General features: G+C 35.4%; 1 protein-coding gene across 2 annotated transcripts in view; it reads right to left on the bottom strand.

Moving 5' to 3' along the window:
* UBA6 (ubiquitin like modifier activating enzyme 6) overlaps window positions 1-15,489 on the bottom strand; it is a 91,437-nt gene that overhangs the window by 62,414 nt on the left and 13,534 nt on the right. Inside the window, exons 3-5 of one of the 2 annotated variants that reach the window (XM_043572572.1) lie at window positions 6,468-6,586; window positions 1,559-1,653; window positions 1,010-1,038 (exon numbers count right to left, since the gene is read on the bottom strand). In XM_043572572.1, coding sequence (XP_043428507.1) covers window positions 1,010-1,038; window positions 1,559-1,622 — 93 coding nt within the window. In that variant the 5' untranslated portion in view covers window positions 1,623-1,653; window positions 6,468-6,586. The remainder of the gene's footprint in view (window positions 1-1,009; window positions 1,039-1,558; window positions 1,654-6,467; window positions 6,587-15,489) is intronic. The other variant, XM_043572571.1, reaches the window with a different exon arrangement.

Below are 15,489 nucleotides of genomic sequence, written 5' to 3'. Positions count from 1 at the left end.
GCCAATGTCATGATTAGAGCCTCATGAAAGACCCTCAAACAGAGGAACCAGCTAAGTTGCACACAATTCTTGACCCTGAGATAAGTGTTGTTAAGTTGCCAAGTTTTGGGGTAATTTGTTTTCAGCAATAGATAACTAAGACAATGATATTAACAAAACGGTTACATTTTTAGGTGCAAAAATGGCTTTGTGGTTGTGCTTTCAAAAGGTACCCTTATCTTTTAGAATTATATACTAAAATACTTAAGAATGATATAATAGGATGTCTGAGTATTATATCAAAATAATTTGGTGGCCGGGGAGCCATGAGGAATGGGAAGGAGATACATGGAACAAATCTGTCTACGAGCATGCAGTTGCAGCTGCATGATGTGTACATGGGGTTTTGTTAAAACTATGCAATTTTGGGGATGCCTGGGTGGCTCAGTCTGTTAAGCGTCCAACTCTTGATTTCATCTCGGGTCATGATCTCACCATTTGTGAATTCAAGCCCTGTGTCAGGCTCTGCGCTGATAGTGCAGAAACTGCTTGGGATTCTCTCTCTCCCACTCTCTCTGCCCTTCCCTGGCTGCTGCTCTCTCAAAAAATAAACAAACTTTAAAAAAAATTCCATTTTCATAAAATTTTGGAATTTTCTAGAATATATTTTTTTTTTAAAGAAAAAAATACAGCACTAAAACAATTTTGCTGCTGGGGCACCTAGGTGGCTCAGTCAGTTAAGTGACCTATTCTTGGTTTCAGCTCAGATCATGATCTTATGATTTGTGGGATTGAGCCCCATGTCAGGCTCTGTGCTGACAGTGTGGAGCCTGCTTTGGATTCTCTCTCCCTCCCTCTCTGCTGGTTGCTCACTCTCTCTCTCAAAATAAATAAACTTAACAAAAAAAAAAGTTTTGCCACTAAATGAAGATGCAAAAACTAAGCCAAAATGTAAGTAATATTACCACTACTGAGGATGGAAAAAAAAAAAAAATCACAACAATTATTCTAACCAAGGACATTTACTCACCTTAATTCCTGCAAGAACAAGATTCTTTGCTATAAAGGGGGGAAAAAAAAAGAATAGCTTAATATTAGGAATGTATTTTAGATACTCTTCATGGAGCTTGGACACATCTTTAACTGGAGAATTTTTTTTTTTTTTTTTTACTACCAAAGAAGTAGAAGTTCCTTAAAAAATACAGAAGAACAAAAAGGAAAAAATTAAATTTTCTAAAACCATACCACACAGAAGTAATCACTCTTAAAATTTTATAGTATTATTCTAGACATGTTGTTACAAATATATGTGTGTATGCACTCTATCATAAGTAAGGATACAGAAATGATTATTAACTGCTATTAACATCACGAAGAGAAACAAGAGAGTCATTATTGGTTCCTTTTGGAAGAATATAGCAGTATTATGAAACAATGTTGCTGAAAGAACCAAAACAATCTTTTCAAGGTGTTGGATCGAATTCCCTTTATAGGAAATAGTACAAGGGGAAGAAATTAAATTCTTTAACTTATGTTGCTCAAAGTGTAATATAAAATTATGAATAAAAATACTACTTACCAATTTCTAAACCAAGACCACCCATACCACTTAAGAAAACATGGGACTTGGCCATCTTCTGCATTGCTGTGTCTCCAAGAACGTACCTCTGTCGACTATAGGTAAAACACAATAAAAACCAATATATTATTTCACCAAAAGTATCTATCCTTTAAAGTTGTTTGCAAACTAATAGCCTAACAACTAGATCCTGCCCACATACTTGTTTTGGATCACTTGCAGTGTTCAACATTTCCAAATTAATTGCCAAATAGATGACATATTGAGAAAAAAAATGAGTATTTGGCACCACCTTCCCTTGTGGCAACAGACAGATGGAGTTGAGTAGGAGTTGCTCTGTTTAGACAAGGAGGACTCTGTGCTCCAGATTTGCCACAGTTCCCATCCTGGTCCTTTCATTTATTACCTCAGGGGGCACTATAGGCATTTAAGTTTGGTGTCTCTGCTTTAAACTTGTCACTGTAAACAGAATTTGAGACAAAAAAAAAAAAAAAAATCACTGCTCTTCTTGGAGAGGACTTAAGCAGTTTTCAAACATTATTTTATTTTATTTCTTTTTTAAAGTAACATCTATGTCCATTGTAGGGCTCGAACTCCTGACCCCGAGATCAAGAGTCACATGCTTTATAAACTAAGCCAGCCAGGTGCCCTGGAACATTATTTTAAGTATAAATACTGATAAAGCATGTAAGTGATCTTGTTAAGCCATCCATCCTAATAGCCACAGGCAGCATTACAATGGGAATTTCAAAAAATACACATTGGCTATTTTTAAAAATCAGATATAATAATAAAGCCAAAAAAGAAAGTTTATCTGAAAGAACAGTGATAAACTTGATGATTAAGTTATTGAAGATAATGGACATTCTAGTGGATTCTGACAAAAATCACTGGAAGGATGAGTTCAGTATAAATAAATGAGCCCTTTGGTTTACAAATATTTCTTTTGGAATTCACAACATACACGCTGGTTTAATGTATGTTTGTTTAGTATACAGATGTTTGATTATTTTTCATATTTTAGCTATTTATATTCAATATACAAGTCTGAAAAGGGGTTTCTTATCTAGTCAGAAGAAACTATAAACACAAGCTGTCATTTCCTTCCATATTCCTACAAAATATAATAAAACCTAGACTTTTCTTTTTAAATTAGTACTTACCATTTATTTCAGAGATCAAAACTATTATTATTATTATTATTATTCATCAAATATTTGCTGAACACCTACTATAGTATGTATGGAATAGTGTATTATATAGTCTTGCCAACCTTATTTGTGTTCCTCCAAACAATATACTTAAGTTTTGTCTGTTTTGGAAATTCACATAAAAGGGAGCATTTTGAATAGTGTCTTCTGTGTCATCCCTCTTTTGAATGAAATTGAATTTATGAGATTTATTATCAATGCATGTAGCTATTAATTTTCAGTTGTTTTAGTCTATTGTATTATACTATCCTACTGTAATAACACACCATAATTTAACCATTCTATAGCTTTGTAGCATGATTTTTTATTTATTTATTTTTTTTAGTAATCTCTACACCTAACATGGGGCTCAAACTCACAACCCCAAGATCAAGAGTTGCATGCTCTTCCACCTGAGCCACCTATGCACCCCTGCTATTCTATAGTTTTGGACAGTTATAGTGAGCTATGAACATTACTTTTTTTTTTTTTTAATGTTTATTTATTTTTGAGAGACAGAAAGAGAGCAAGCAGGCAAAGGGCAGAGAGAATCATGAGATCATGACCTGAGCCAAAGTTAGACGCTTAACCGACTGAGCCACCCAGGTGCCTGAGACTATAAACATTCTTACATATGTCTCATGAAACACGAGCGTATACAGCAGTTTCTATAAATATATATAGCATAAATCTAGGAGAGGAAATGCAGGCATAACTTTACTATCTAATGCCAAACTTTTCCCAAAGTGTACCAAATAACTGTCCTGCAGTATACTGAAGTTCTTGTAGTTTCACATCCTTAATGTGCAGGAAAAAGTTAACATGACTAGGGCTAGCCCTTGGCTGGTGTCTTCTATTTTGTTTTTTCCTAATTTCCTAAAAATAATAACTCATCAGTTTTCAGGTTTTCTTTTCTAAAATATACATGTAAAACTTTAACTGATCTTAAAGAGCATTCCAAATTTTGATACATAGTACTTCATGATTATTTTCTGGTTTTAATTATGATTCTTTTTTGATTTACAGGTTAATCTGAAGTATATTTTAAAATTTCTAATTACATGGGGAATATTCTATTTATCTCTTATGTTAACTTCTAGCCTGAATGCATTGTGAATAGAAATCACAATCTATATGATTTCATTTTTTAATATTTGAGAATTTTTTTAGTCAATTTTGCAAATGTTCCATGTGTTCTTTTTTTTTTTTTTAGTTAGTTAACATAGAGTGCAACGTTGGTTTCAGGAGTAGAATTCAGTGATTTATCACTTACATACAACACCCAAGTGATCATCACAAGTGCTGTCCTTAATACCCATCACCCATCCACCACCCTTCATCAACCCTCAGTTTGTTCTCTATTGTTGACTCTCTGTGGTTCGTTTCCCTCTACATTTGGAAAATGACATTGGTTGTTGTTTTACAGTTGGTTAGAAACAGCATTCTTTACACGTGCATTATAGTAATTTTAATAACCATGTTGAAGACCTCTATACTCATTCTGATTTTTTTGTCTGCTCGTTCTCTTGATTAGTAAAAGCAACATTTAAATCTCTCCACCAATATGACAGTAAATTTGTCTATTCTTGTATATCAATACCTAAACAGTGCTGACATGTAGGAAAACTGCTAACATTGAGTGTTTATTATGCGCCACATTGTTTTAATGTTTTACTTGTATTAACTAATTTAATCCTCACAAAAATTCTATAAGTTCTATCATATTCCCATTTATACAGAGAGGAAAACTTAAGCACAGAGAAATTAAGTAATTTAATTTAAGTACTTTGAAAATAGTGGATAAAAGTTTCAATCCAGACAGTCTGGCCTTGGCATTCATACTTTTTTTTTGTTTGTTTGTTTAGTTTTGAGAGAGATCACAAGTGGGAGAGGGGTAGAGGGGGACAGAGGATCTGAAGTGGGTTCTATGAGTTCAATGTGGGGCTCGAACTCATGAACGGTGAGATCATGACTTGAGCCAAAGTCAGATGCTCAACCAACTGAGCCACCCAGGCACCCAAGCATCCATACTCTTAACTACTATGCCACACTGCAAGTTGATTAAGAAAGTCAAATGTTTCTGGGGCACCTGGGTGGCTCAGTTGATTAAGCGTCTGACTTTGGCTCAGGTCATGATCTTGCAGTCTGTGAGTTCAAGCCCCACATCGAGCTCTGTGCAGACAGCTCAGAGGCTGGAGCTCAGAGGCTGGAGCTTGCTTCAGATTCTGTCTCCCTCTCTCTCTGCCACTCCGCTGCTCACACTCTATCTCAAAAAACAAAAATAAATTAAAAAAAGAAAAAAGAAAAAAGAAAAAGAAAAAAAGAAAAAAAAATTCAATTCCCTGACCTAACTCTTCCTTACCCAGAATTCTATACACTGAAGGCAACCACTCTGAATTTTTTTGTTTCTTCTAATATTTACACCCCTTTTTTTCAATAACATGTTTCTACTTCTATTTCTTGATTTTTCTGTTTTACATATAACCTATTAACTTCCTACTAACATGAATAATCTTTCTGTAATACAAATCTGGTCAAATTATTCTCCTGGTTTAAAAACTCCAATGGTTTCCTATTTCCCTTTGATTAAGTCCAGATACTAATATTAGCCACAAGGCCATTCATAATCCAGTCTCTGCTTGGCTCTCTAGTCTTTTCTTTACTCACTCCTCCATCAAACTCCATGTTCCAGGAATACTAAAGGTTTTTAGTTCCAGAAACGTGGCATGCTGTCTTTGGCCAATAGACATTTTTCTGGGGCATTCCTCTTCCTCAATATTTTATTCCTGAAAAATTCCTACTCATCCTCCGGTCTCAGCTTATACATGATTTTCCACCATGATGTGTCCCACAACATCACTAACCTTCTTCAAGACAGTGTTGGACATCTTTTATGTGCATCCATGACATCCTACATTCAATCTATTACAACATTTACCACAATGCATTTTCACTACTTTTCTATTTTTCCTAGGAGACTGTAGCTTCCTTAAGGCAGGGAGTTTGCTTTATTTATTATTGTTTTCTCAGTGGTCAACAGGGTCTGACATACTATAGACACACAAAAACAACTTGCTAATTTAATGAAATGAATTGGCACATAAAAACAAGAACAACGTTTATGCGCTACCTAGCAGAGGACCTGAATTCTTTTTTCTATATTCAGAGTCACAGGAACTACTTAAAAAATGTTTTTTTTTTATCTCAGACTTGTTCTCATATATTATTTTTAAGATTACTTAGGTAAATAATGAATAGCCATGACACAAATGTGGTTATAATACAGACAAAAGGATAACACAAAGACATATAAACCAAAGTTTTTCAAAGAATCATAAATTCTCAGACAGATTCTCAGCAGTCGCCTAAATCACCTATGTTTTCAATGTTTGACCACCAAGAGGCAGGGTACTAATTACCTATTTTGTCCTAGGCAATGTCAGGGTACTCTGTAATTGACACTTAATTCTATGAATTTCATATGGTTAATAAGTGCACAGATGGGATTTAAAGAGCCTACAGTATATAACCTCATATCCAGCACTGTTATGTTATAACTTATTCTATTAAGTGAATACCTAACGTATCAGTGAACGTGTCCAGCAGAAAGAAATTATCAAGGCTATCAACTCTACTCTTAGCCTTATTCACTAAAGATTCTCCTTTTTATGACGGTATGATATCTTCCTACAGTTTTCACCCACTATTCCTAATTTTACCTCCTTGGGGGCCAAAGGTAACTCCTCTAATCCCTCTTCAATGTGACAGCCCTCCAAACATTTGAAGATGGTATTCAGGTTCCACAGTCTTCTTTCTCCAGGCTAAACATCTCCAGTTCCTTAAACAATTCCAAACATGACATCATTTTGAGTCCCCCTCAACACTCTAATCAATTTCTTCTGGATTTTATTTCAATTATCTTCCTCACGCATTCATAAATTGATTAAAATATCTATCTCAAGCCAGGCACTGGCAAAGTGTAGGGGCCATAATAATAACCACCTCATATGGATACTATGAGGATTAAATAAGATAAAATATATGAAATACCTAGCAGAATGAATCAAATAATTCATTATTAAGTACTATATAAAGAAGTACTGGAAACTAAGGAAACATGAAATATGGAAGAGGGGGTAATTATTTCTATCAGCGTAGGTCATGGAAAGCTTCCCAGATGAGCTTCATCCATGTTGAATTCTGAAGACTTAACAGGAGTTAAAAAAATAATCAAAAAAGGAGAGGCATTCTATGACAGGGAAAAAGAAAAGCATGAAAAAGAATGGCATATAAGAGACACATAATAAATACATTAAGACTTCCACTTCTGGCTATGGTGAAGTAACAGGACCAGATTTATCTTCTGCTTGCCTTAAACAACTGAAAACTTGACAATATAAGTGAAACAACAAATTTTCAGACACTAAACAACAGGCAACTCAGGACAGTAATCTCAGAGAAGAAAAACAAATGGGGGAGCTTTATGAATGCCCTAGCTATTGCCAAGAGAGTTTCCAGGCTGCAGTGCAGGAAAAGGAACCCAAACAGAGCTTGGTAATCTCCCTGAATTGAAGACACAGGACTGTGAATTCAAGAAAGCTAACATTTGAAAGCAGAGAGATACACAAAGAGAAGAGAGATCTGTAGAAGTCTTGAGTCTCTGGCTGAGTAAGATCAGCAAATGTATATGAGGAAACAGCCCCAAGCTAGAAAGAACTACCTGAAAAGAGTTGGTGAAACAAGGAAGGTTGTTTAAACAGACCCAGAAATACTTTGTGTTCTTCTCCAGCCAAGTGGAAAATTTGGATAGAATGCTCAGAAGGATTTTATATTAACAGTGGGGAAAAATTAGCCTCAGACTCAAGTCTACTCTAATCTCACCTGACAAGGCTTAAAAGCAAGCTTTGAAAAAATAAAACTGTTTTCAAGTAATTTAACTATGTCTGTCAACAAAGCTCAAGAATATTTAAAAGAATTCAAAATAAATGCAGCACCCAAAAAGGTAAAATTCACAATGTCTGGCATACATTAAAAAATTACCAGGTATGCAAAGAAGTAGAGAAATACAACTCATAATGAATAGAAAAATTGACAATATGACAGACAGGAATGACACAGATGATAGACTTTGTAGATAAATACACTGAAATAATATAAATATAATTCATATGCTCAAGAAGGCAGGGGAAAGCATGAGCAGCAAAACTTCTAGGGATGAAAACCACTAAATCTAAGATAAAAAAATACACTGGATGGAATTAATAACTCAACTCTGCAGAAGTGAACTTAAAGATACAACAAAAGAAATTTTCCAAAATGAAACAGATTGGAAAAAAACACCAAAACCCCAGAGCATAAGTGAATTGTTGGACAACTTCACTTGGTCTAATATATGTGAAATTAGAGTCCCTGAAAGAGATTGGAGAAAAAGAGAGATAAAAATATGTTTAAAGAACTAATGGCCAAAATTTTTCCAGGAATACAATCAACTCACAGACCACAATGTAAACAAATTCAAGAATAAGAAATATGAAAACTATAAGAAGGCATGTGATAATTGTTTAAAGCAAGATGAAGAGAAAATATTAAAAGTAATCAAAGAAAAATAGGGCACATTATTTACAGAAGAAAGAATGACAGTTGACTTTCTCCCAGGAAGCACAACAAATTAAACAGTGACCCAACATTATTAAAGCACTGAAAGTAAAAAAAATTATCAATCTGGAATTCTATATTCAATTACAAATAAGAAAGTATAAAGACTTTTCCAGACATATAAAAATTGAAAGAATTCATTGCTGGCAGACCTTCACAGAAAGAAATATTACACTAAATCCTCAGGCAGACGGAATACTATACTAAATGGGAATTTAACTTACACATAGGAATAGGGAATACCAGAAATGACAAATATGTGAATAAATATAAATGGTGTTAACACTCCAATTAAAAGACAAAGATTGGAAGACTGAATAAAAACAAAAACCCAACTATACTGTATTTACAAGAAGCCAAATTTAAATACATAAACAAGAGTAAAAGAGTATAAAAAGACACACCATGCTACCTAAAATCAAGAGAAAACTGGATTGGCTGTATTAATATTGACAAATACATTTTATTTTTATTTAGTTATTTAAAAATTTTTTTGTGGGTGTGTTTATTTATTTTTGAGAGAGTGAGAGAGAGAGAGTGAGAGAGAGTGAGAGACAGAGCACAGGGGAGGGGCAAAGAGAGAGGGAGACACAGAATCCAAAGCAGTCTCCAGGCTCTGAGCTGTCAGCACAGAGCCTGACATGGGGCTTAAACCCACAAATGGTGAGATCATGACCCGAGCCGAAGTCAGATGCTTAACCGACTGAGTAACCCAGGTGCCCCTTGACAAATACATTTTAGAGCAAAGAAAACTATCAGGATAAAGAAGGCCGTTTCATGATAAAAGGGTCAGGATATTAAGACCACTTAACAACTCTAAAGGCTTATGCACTAATAATAGAGATTCAAACTACGCAAAGCAAAAACTGAAATGAGAAATGTTCAAACACAAAATGACAAGACAACACCCCTTTCTCAATAATTGGTATAAAGACTAGACAGAAAATCAGTAACGATATAGAATACTTGAAAAACACTATCAGCCAATTTGACCTAACTGACATGGATAGGACAATCCAACCATAACAGAATACACATTCTTTTCAAATGCACACAGAACAATGACAAGGTAGATCAATCTTTGTAGGAAAACACAAAAATAAATAGGTCATAAAAAGTTGTATCCACTGACAGCAGAAGAATTAGAGATCAACAACAGAAAAATCTCTGAAAAATCTCTCAGTATTTGGAAGTCAAATAATAACACTTCTAAATGACCTATGAGTCAAAAAAATAAGAAAAAAAGTTATAAAATTTTCTGAACTGAATGAAAACAAAGACATATCTGTGAGACACGTACACTGTAGTGTTTAGAGGGACATTTTAAGCATGAAATGGGCGTATTACTAAAGAATAAAGGTCTCAAAAATCAAGGATCTCAACTTCTACTCTAAGAAAAAGAACATCACATCAACAAAGAAAGGATAAAAACCAAATGATCATTTCAACAGATGCAGAAAAATCATTTAACAAAGCACAACATCCATTCATGATAAACAAAGTACATTTGGAAGGAACATATGTAACATAATAAACACAACACACTTAACTCACTTAACATACTAAAGGCCTTATATCCAAAACCCACAGTGAACATCTTATTTGATGGGGAAAAAACTGAGAGTTTTCCCCCTAAGGTCAGGAATAAGACAAGGATATCCACTCTGACCACTTTTATTCAACATAGTACTAAAAGTCATAGCCACAGCAGTCAGACAACAAAAGAAATAAAAGGCATTCAGATTGGTAAAAAGTAAACTTCCACTATTTGCAGATGACATGATACTATACATAGAAAACCCTAAAGACTTCACCAAAAAACTATTAGAACTGATAAATGAATTCTGTAAAATCTCAGAATACAAAATTGATATACAGAAATCTGTTGCATTTCTATATACCAATAATGAAGCACTAGAAAGAAAAATTAAGAAAAATAATCCCATTTATAACTGCACCAAAAATAATAAAATACCTAGGAATAAACTTAACCAGAGGTGAAAGAACCGTACTCTGACAAGTATAAAACACTGATGAAAGAAACTGAAATTAGTGAAAGACATCCCATAGTCCTGGATTGAAAGAACAAATACTGTTAAAATGTCTATACTCCCCAAAGCAATCTACAGATTTAGATTCCCTATCAAAATACCAACTGCATTTTTCACAGAACTAGAACAAACAATCCTAAAATTTGTATGGAATCACAAAAGACCCTGAAAAGCCAAAGCAATCCTGAAATAGGAAAAAAAATTCCAGACTTCCAAGTTGTTTTACAAAGCTGCAGTAATCAAACCGTATGGTACTGGCACAAAAACACACAGATCAAAGGAATAGAACAGAAAACCCAAAAGTAAACTCACAATTATTTTGTCAGTTAATCTTCAACAAAAGAGGGAAGAATATGCAATGGGAAAAAGACAGTCTCTTCAATAAAATGTGTTGGGAAAACTGGACAGCAACATGCAAAACAATGAAACTGGACCACTTTCTTATATCATATACAAAAATAAATTCAAAGTGGATTAAAGAACTAAATGTGAGAACTGAAACTACAAAAATCCTAGAAGAGAGTATAGGCAGTAATGTTTCTGACATCAGTTGTAGGAACATTCTTCTAGATCTGTCTCCTGAGGCAAGGGAAATAAAAGCAAATATAAACTACTGGAACTACAACAAAATAAAAAGCTTTTGCACAGTGAAGGAAATAATCAACAAAACTAAAGAGTAACCTACGGGGTGGGGCAAGATATTTGCAAATGACATATATGACAAAGGGATAATATCTAAAATATATAAATAACTTATATAACCCAACACCCAAAAACAATCCAATTAAAAAATGGGCAGAGGACATTAACAGACATTTCTCCAAAGACAACACACAGATGGTTAACAGACACATGAAAAGATGCTCAACATCACTTATCATCAGCAAAATGCAAAGAAAACTATCAGGAATGCAAAGAAAACCACAATGAAATATCACCTCACACCTGTCAGAATAGCTAAAATCAAAAACCAAGAAATATCAAGTGTTGGTGAGGATGTGGAGAAAAAGAAACCCTGTGCACTGTTTGTGGGAATGCAAACTGCTGCAACTACTATGGAGAACAAACAGTATGGAGGTTCCTCAAAAAAGTAAAAATAGAACTACTCTATGATCTGGTAATCACACTACCAGGTATTTACCCATAAAATACAAAAACACTAATTCAAAGGGATTCATGCACCTCTATGTTTCTTGCAGCATTATTTACAATAGCCAAATTATGGAAGCACCCCAAATGTCTATGGATAGATGAATGGATAGAGAAGATGTGGTACATAAATATAACGGGATATTACTCAACCGTGAAAAATGAAATCATGCCATTTCCTACAACATGGATGAAGCTAGAGAGTATAATGTTAAGCAGAATAAGACAGAGAAAGACAAATACCATATGGTATCACTCATGCGGAATTTAAGAAACAAAACAAAGGAGACTATGGAGAACAAACTGATGGTTACCAGAGGGGAGGTGGGATGGGGAGACGGGTGAAATAAGTGATAGGGATTAAAGAGTACACTTATCCTGATGAGCACTGAGAAAAGAATAGAATTGTTGGATCACTATACTGTGCACCCGAAACTAATAATAACACTGTATGTTAACTATACTTGAATTTAAGTAAAAAACTTAATAAAAAAAAGAAATTAGAAAAAGAAAAGCAAATTAAAAGGTTTTTTTGTTGTTGTTTAAATGTTTATTTATTTTTGAGAGAGACAGAGACAGAATACAAGTGGGTTGGGGCAGAAAGAGAGGGAGGCACACAATCCGAAGCAGGCTCCATACAGAATCTGAAGCAGGCTCCAGGCTCCACGCTGTCAGCACAGAGCCCAACACGGGGCTCGAACTCACGAGCTGTGAGATCATGACCTAAGCCGAATTCAAACGTTCAACCAACTGAGCCACCCAGGTGCCCCAAGAAAAGCAAACTAATATCAAAGTAAGCAGAAGAAAAATCCCAAAAAGAACAGAAATCACTGAGGTACAAAACAGAAAAAATAATATGGAAAATCAATTAAACTAAAAGCTGATTCTTTTAAAATTAAATAAAATCGATAAACTTCTAGCCAGAATGAACAGGGAAATAGAGAAGACAGAAAAATTATCAATAACAGAAATGGGTGAAGGAACATCATTTCAGATTCTACAGACATAAGAAGGGGTATTCAGGGGTGCTTGGGTGGCTCAATGGGTTAGGCGTCTGACTTCAACTCAGGTCGTGATCTTCCGGTTTGTCAGTTTGAGCCCCTCGTCAGGCTCTGTGCTGATAGCTCAGAGCCTGGAGCCTGCTTCGGATTCTGTGTTTCCCTCTCTCTCTCTGCCCCTCCCCCACTCACACTCTGTCTCTCTCTCAAAAATAAACATTAAAAAATTTTTAAATAAAAAAAAAAGGTATTCAGGGAAAATTACAATTTTATGCAACTACATTAAATCACTAAGTTACAAACATACTCTCCAAAAGAGACAAACTATTGAAGCTCAATCAAAAAGAAATGCAGTTGACCCTTAAGAAATGTTAGGTTAGGGGCACTAACCTTCCGCACAGGCAAAGTTCTGTGTACAGGGGCGCCTGGGTGGCTCAGTCGGTTGAGAGTCCGACTTCGGCTCATGTCATGATCTCGTGGTTTGTGAGTCCAAGCCCCGCATCAGGCTCTGTGCTGACAGCTCAGAGCCTGGAGCCTGCTTCTCATTCTGTGTCTCCCTCTCTCTCTCTGCCCCTCCCCCACTCATGCTCTGTCTCTCCCTGTCTCAGAAATAAATAAACATTAAAAATATATATTTTTTAAATCTGTGTATAACTCTGGCTCAAAAAAACCTCAAGTAATAATAGCCTACTCTTAATTGGAAGCTTTACCAATAATGTTTTGTATGTTTAATGTATTATATGCTGTATTCTCAAAATGAAGTGAGGTACGGAAAATGTTATTAAGAAAATAAGGAAAATACATTTATGGTACTGTACTGTATTTGATACTGTAAATTATCATCAGCTGTTTACAAGATGAATCATCTGTCAGTATCTATATCAATATTGTCTATCATGACACAAAACACTGTAGATGTTATATGTATTACCCACACTATACATTAAAAGTGAAAAAATGTAAAAAAGAATCCATATTTATTTATAGTTTTAACAATCCATGTACTGAAAACAAAGCAGCAGCAATAGGATTGTTTTGGTAGCCTAGGGTAACTGATTCAATCAGTTCTTCTTGGTAGCCTAGCTTATACACTAATGAATAAATCTTTACAAAATTTTTATGGCATACATACTATAGTCATGCACCTACACATTAATGGAAACATTGTTACATTTTCTAAAAAAAACACTTACTGGTAATGAGAAGCTGATAAACAGTTTCTCCAATGATGAGAGAGGGGGGCATACTGTACAAGTAATGCAATTATTTGAAAGCAAAAACATATACAACAGTCAGAAAACACATTAATTTTACATTAAATATTCACTTCGTGCCTATGTAAGGATAGGCTATCCACTTCTATGAGTCTTGCAGATGATGTTCTACACAATGAGTACAATGAATACGAGACAAATGATAATGACAATGACACAAAAATGTCTCATACAGTTCTTGCTGTACAGTTACTCATTTTTCATATGAAGACACACTCATATACAGCAAATCAATTTATTAACTATACAGGATGGTGATCATTTACTAGTCATTAAGTGGAAGCAGATCATAAGGGTCTTCATCATTGTCATCTTCACAATGAATATGAAGGAGGAGGAGGAAGAGGGGTGGTCTTGCTGTCTTAGGGTAGCAGAGGTGGAGGAGGGGAAAGAGTAGGTAAGAGATAAAGCCACACTCAGTGTAACTTTACGGAAGTACATCATGATTTGTCTGACTTTTTTGCTTTTTCATTTCTCTAAATATGTCTTTACATGGTACCAATCCTTCCACAATTTCCTTTAGTTTCAGTGCCCATATCATAGAAGGGTCCATTTCGTAAGTAAAAGAAGTCAAAAGCAGTCTTGAATAATCAGAACTTTTCTGCTCGATTGTCTAAGGTCAAATTTATTTTCTGTATGTGCTTCTTCTACATCTTCTTCCACAACAATCTGGCACTGTTCTGGAAGCACTCTCCTCCATTAAGTCATTTTCTGTTAATTCCTCTTGTGTGGTATCTATTAGCTCCTGAATTTCTCCAAAATCTGTACCTTGAAACCTATTACATCCCCCATCCTGTCCTTTTCAACCATATCTAAAATCACATTTTTATTTTTATTTTTTTAATTTTTTTTTCAACGTTTTTTTTATTTATTTTTGGGACAGAGAGAGACAGAGCATGAACGGGGGAGGGGCAGAGAGAGAGGGAGACACAGAATCGGAAACAGGCTCCAGGCTCCGAGCCATCAGCCCAGAGCCTGACGCGGGGCTCGAACTCCCGGACCGCGAGATCGTGACCTGGCTGAAGTCGGACGCTTAACCGACTGCGCCACCCAGGCGCCCCTAAAATCACATTTTTAAAAAAATATTTATTTTGAGAGAGAGAGAGTGTGTGTGCATACATGAGTTCAGAAAGGGGCAGAGAAAGACAGAAAGAATCCCAAGCAGGCTCCGTGCTATCAGCACAGAGCCCCACGTGGGGCTTGATCTCACAGACTGTGAGATCATGACCCGAGCCGAAATCAAGAGTCAGACACTTAACCAACTGAGCCACCCAGGCGACCCCTACAGTCTTTTTCTTAATTTCCTTGATTGGCTCTGTCATAAATCCTGTGAAGTCATGTACTGTATCTACACACACTTTTCTCCAGTAGGAATTTACTGTTTAGGCTTGATGGCTCTCGTTGCTTTTTCTATAACAATATCTTCAATGCTATAATCCTTCCAGGCTTTCATGATGTTCTGTCAAGGTTCTCTTCCATAATAGTAATAATCTTTTCATTAGAGTACCAGGTGTAATGAGCCTTAAAGGTCCTTATGACTCCCTGATCTAGAGGCTGAATTAGAGACGTTGTGTTTGGGGGCAAGTAGCCCACTTTGATGCCTTTCGTACTGAA

This window comes from Prionailurus bengalensis, chromosome B1 (genome assembly GCF_016509475.1).
Source record: "Prionailurus bengalensis isolate Pbe53 chromosome B1, Fcat_Pben_1.1_paternal_pri, whole genome shotgun sequence".
Lineage (NCBI taxonomy): Eukaryota > Metazoa > Chordata > Mammalia > Carnivora > Felidae > Prionailurus > Prionailurus bengalensis.
The sequence above is the reverse complement of the archived record's forward strand: the minus strand, read 5'-3'. Positions and strand labels throughout refer to the sequence as shown.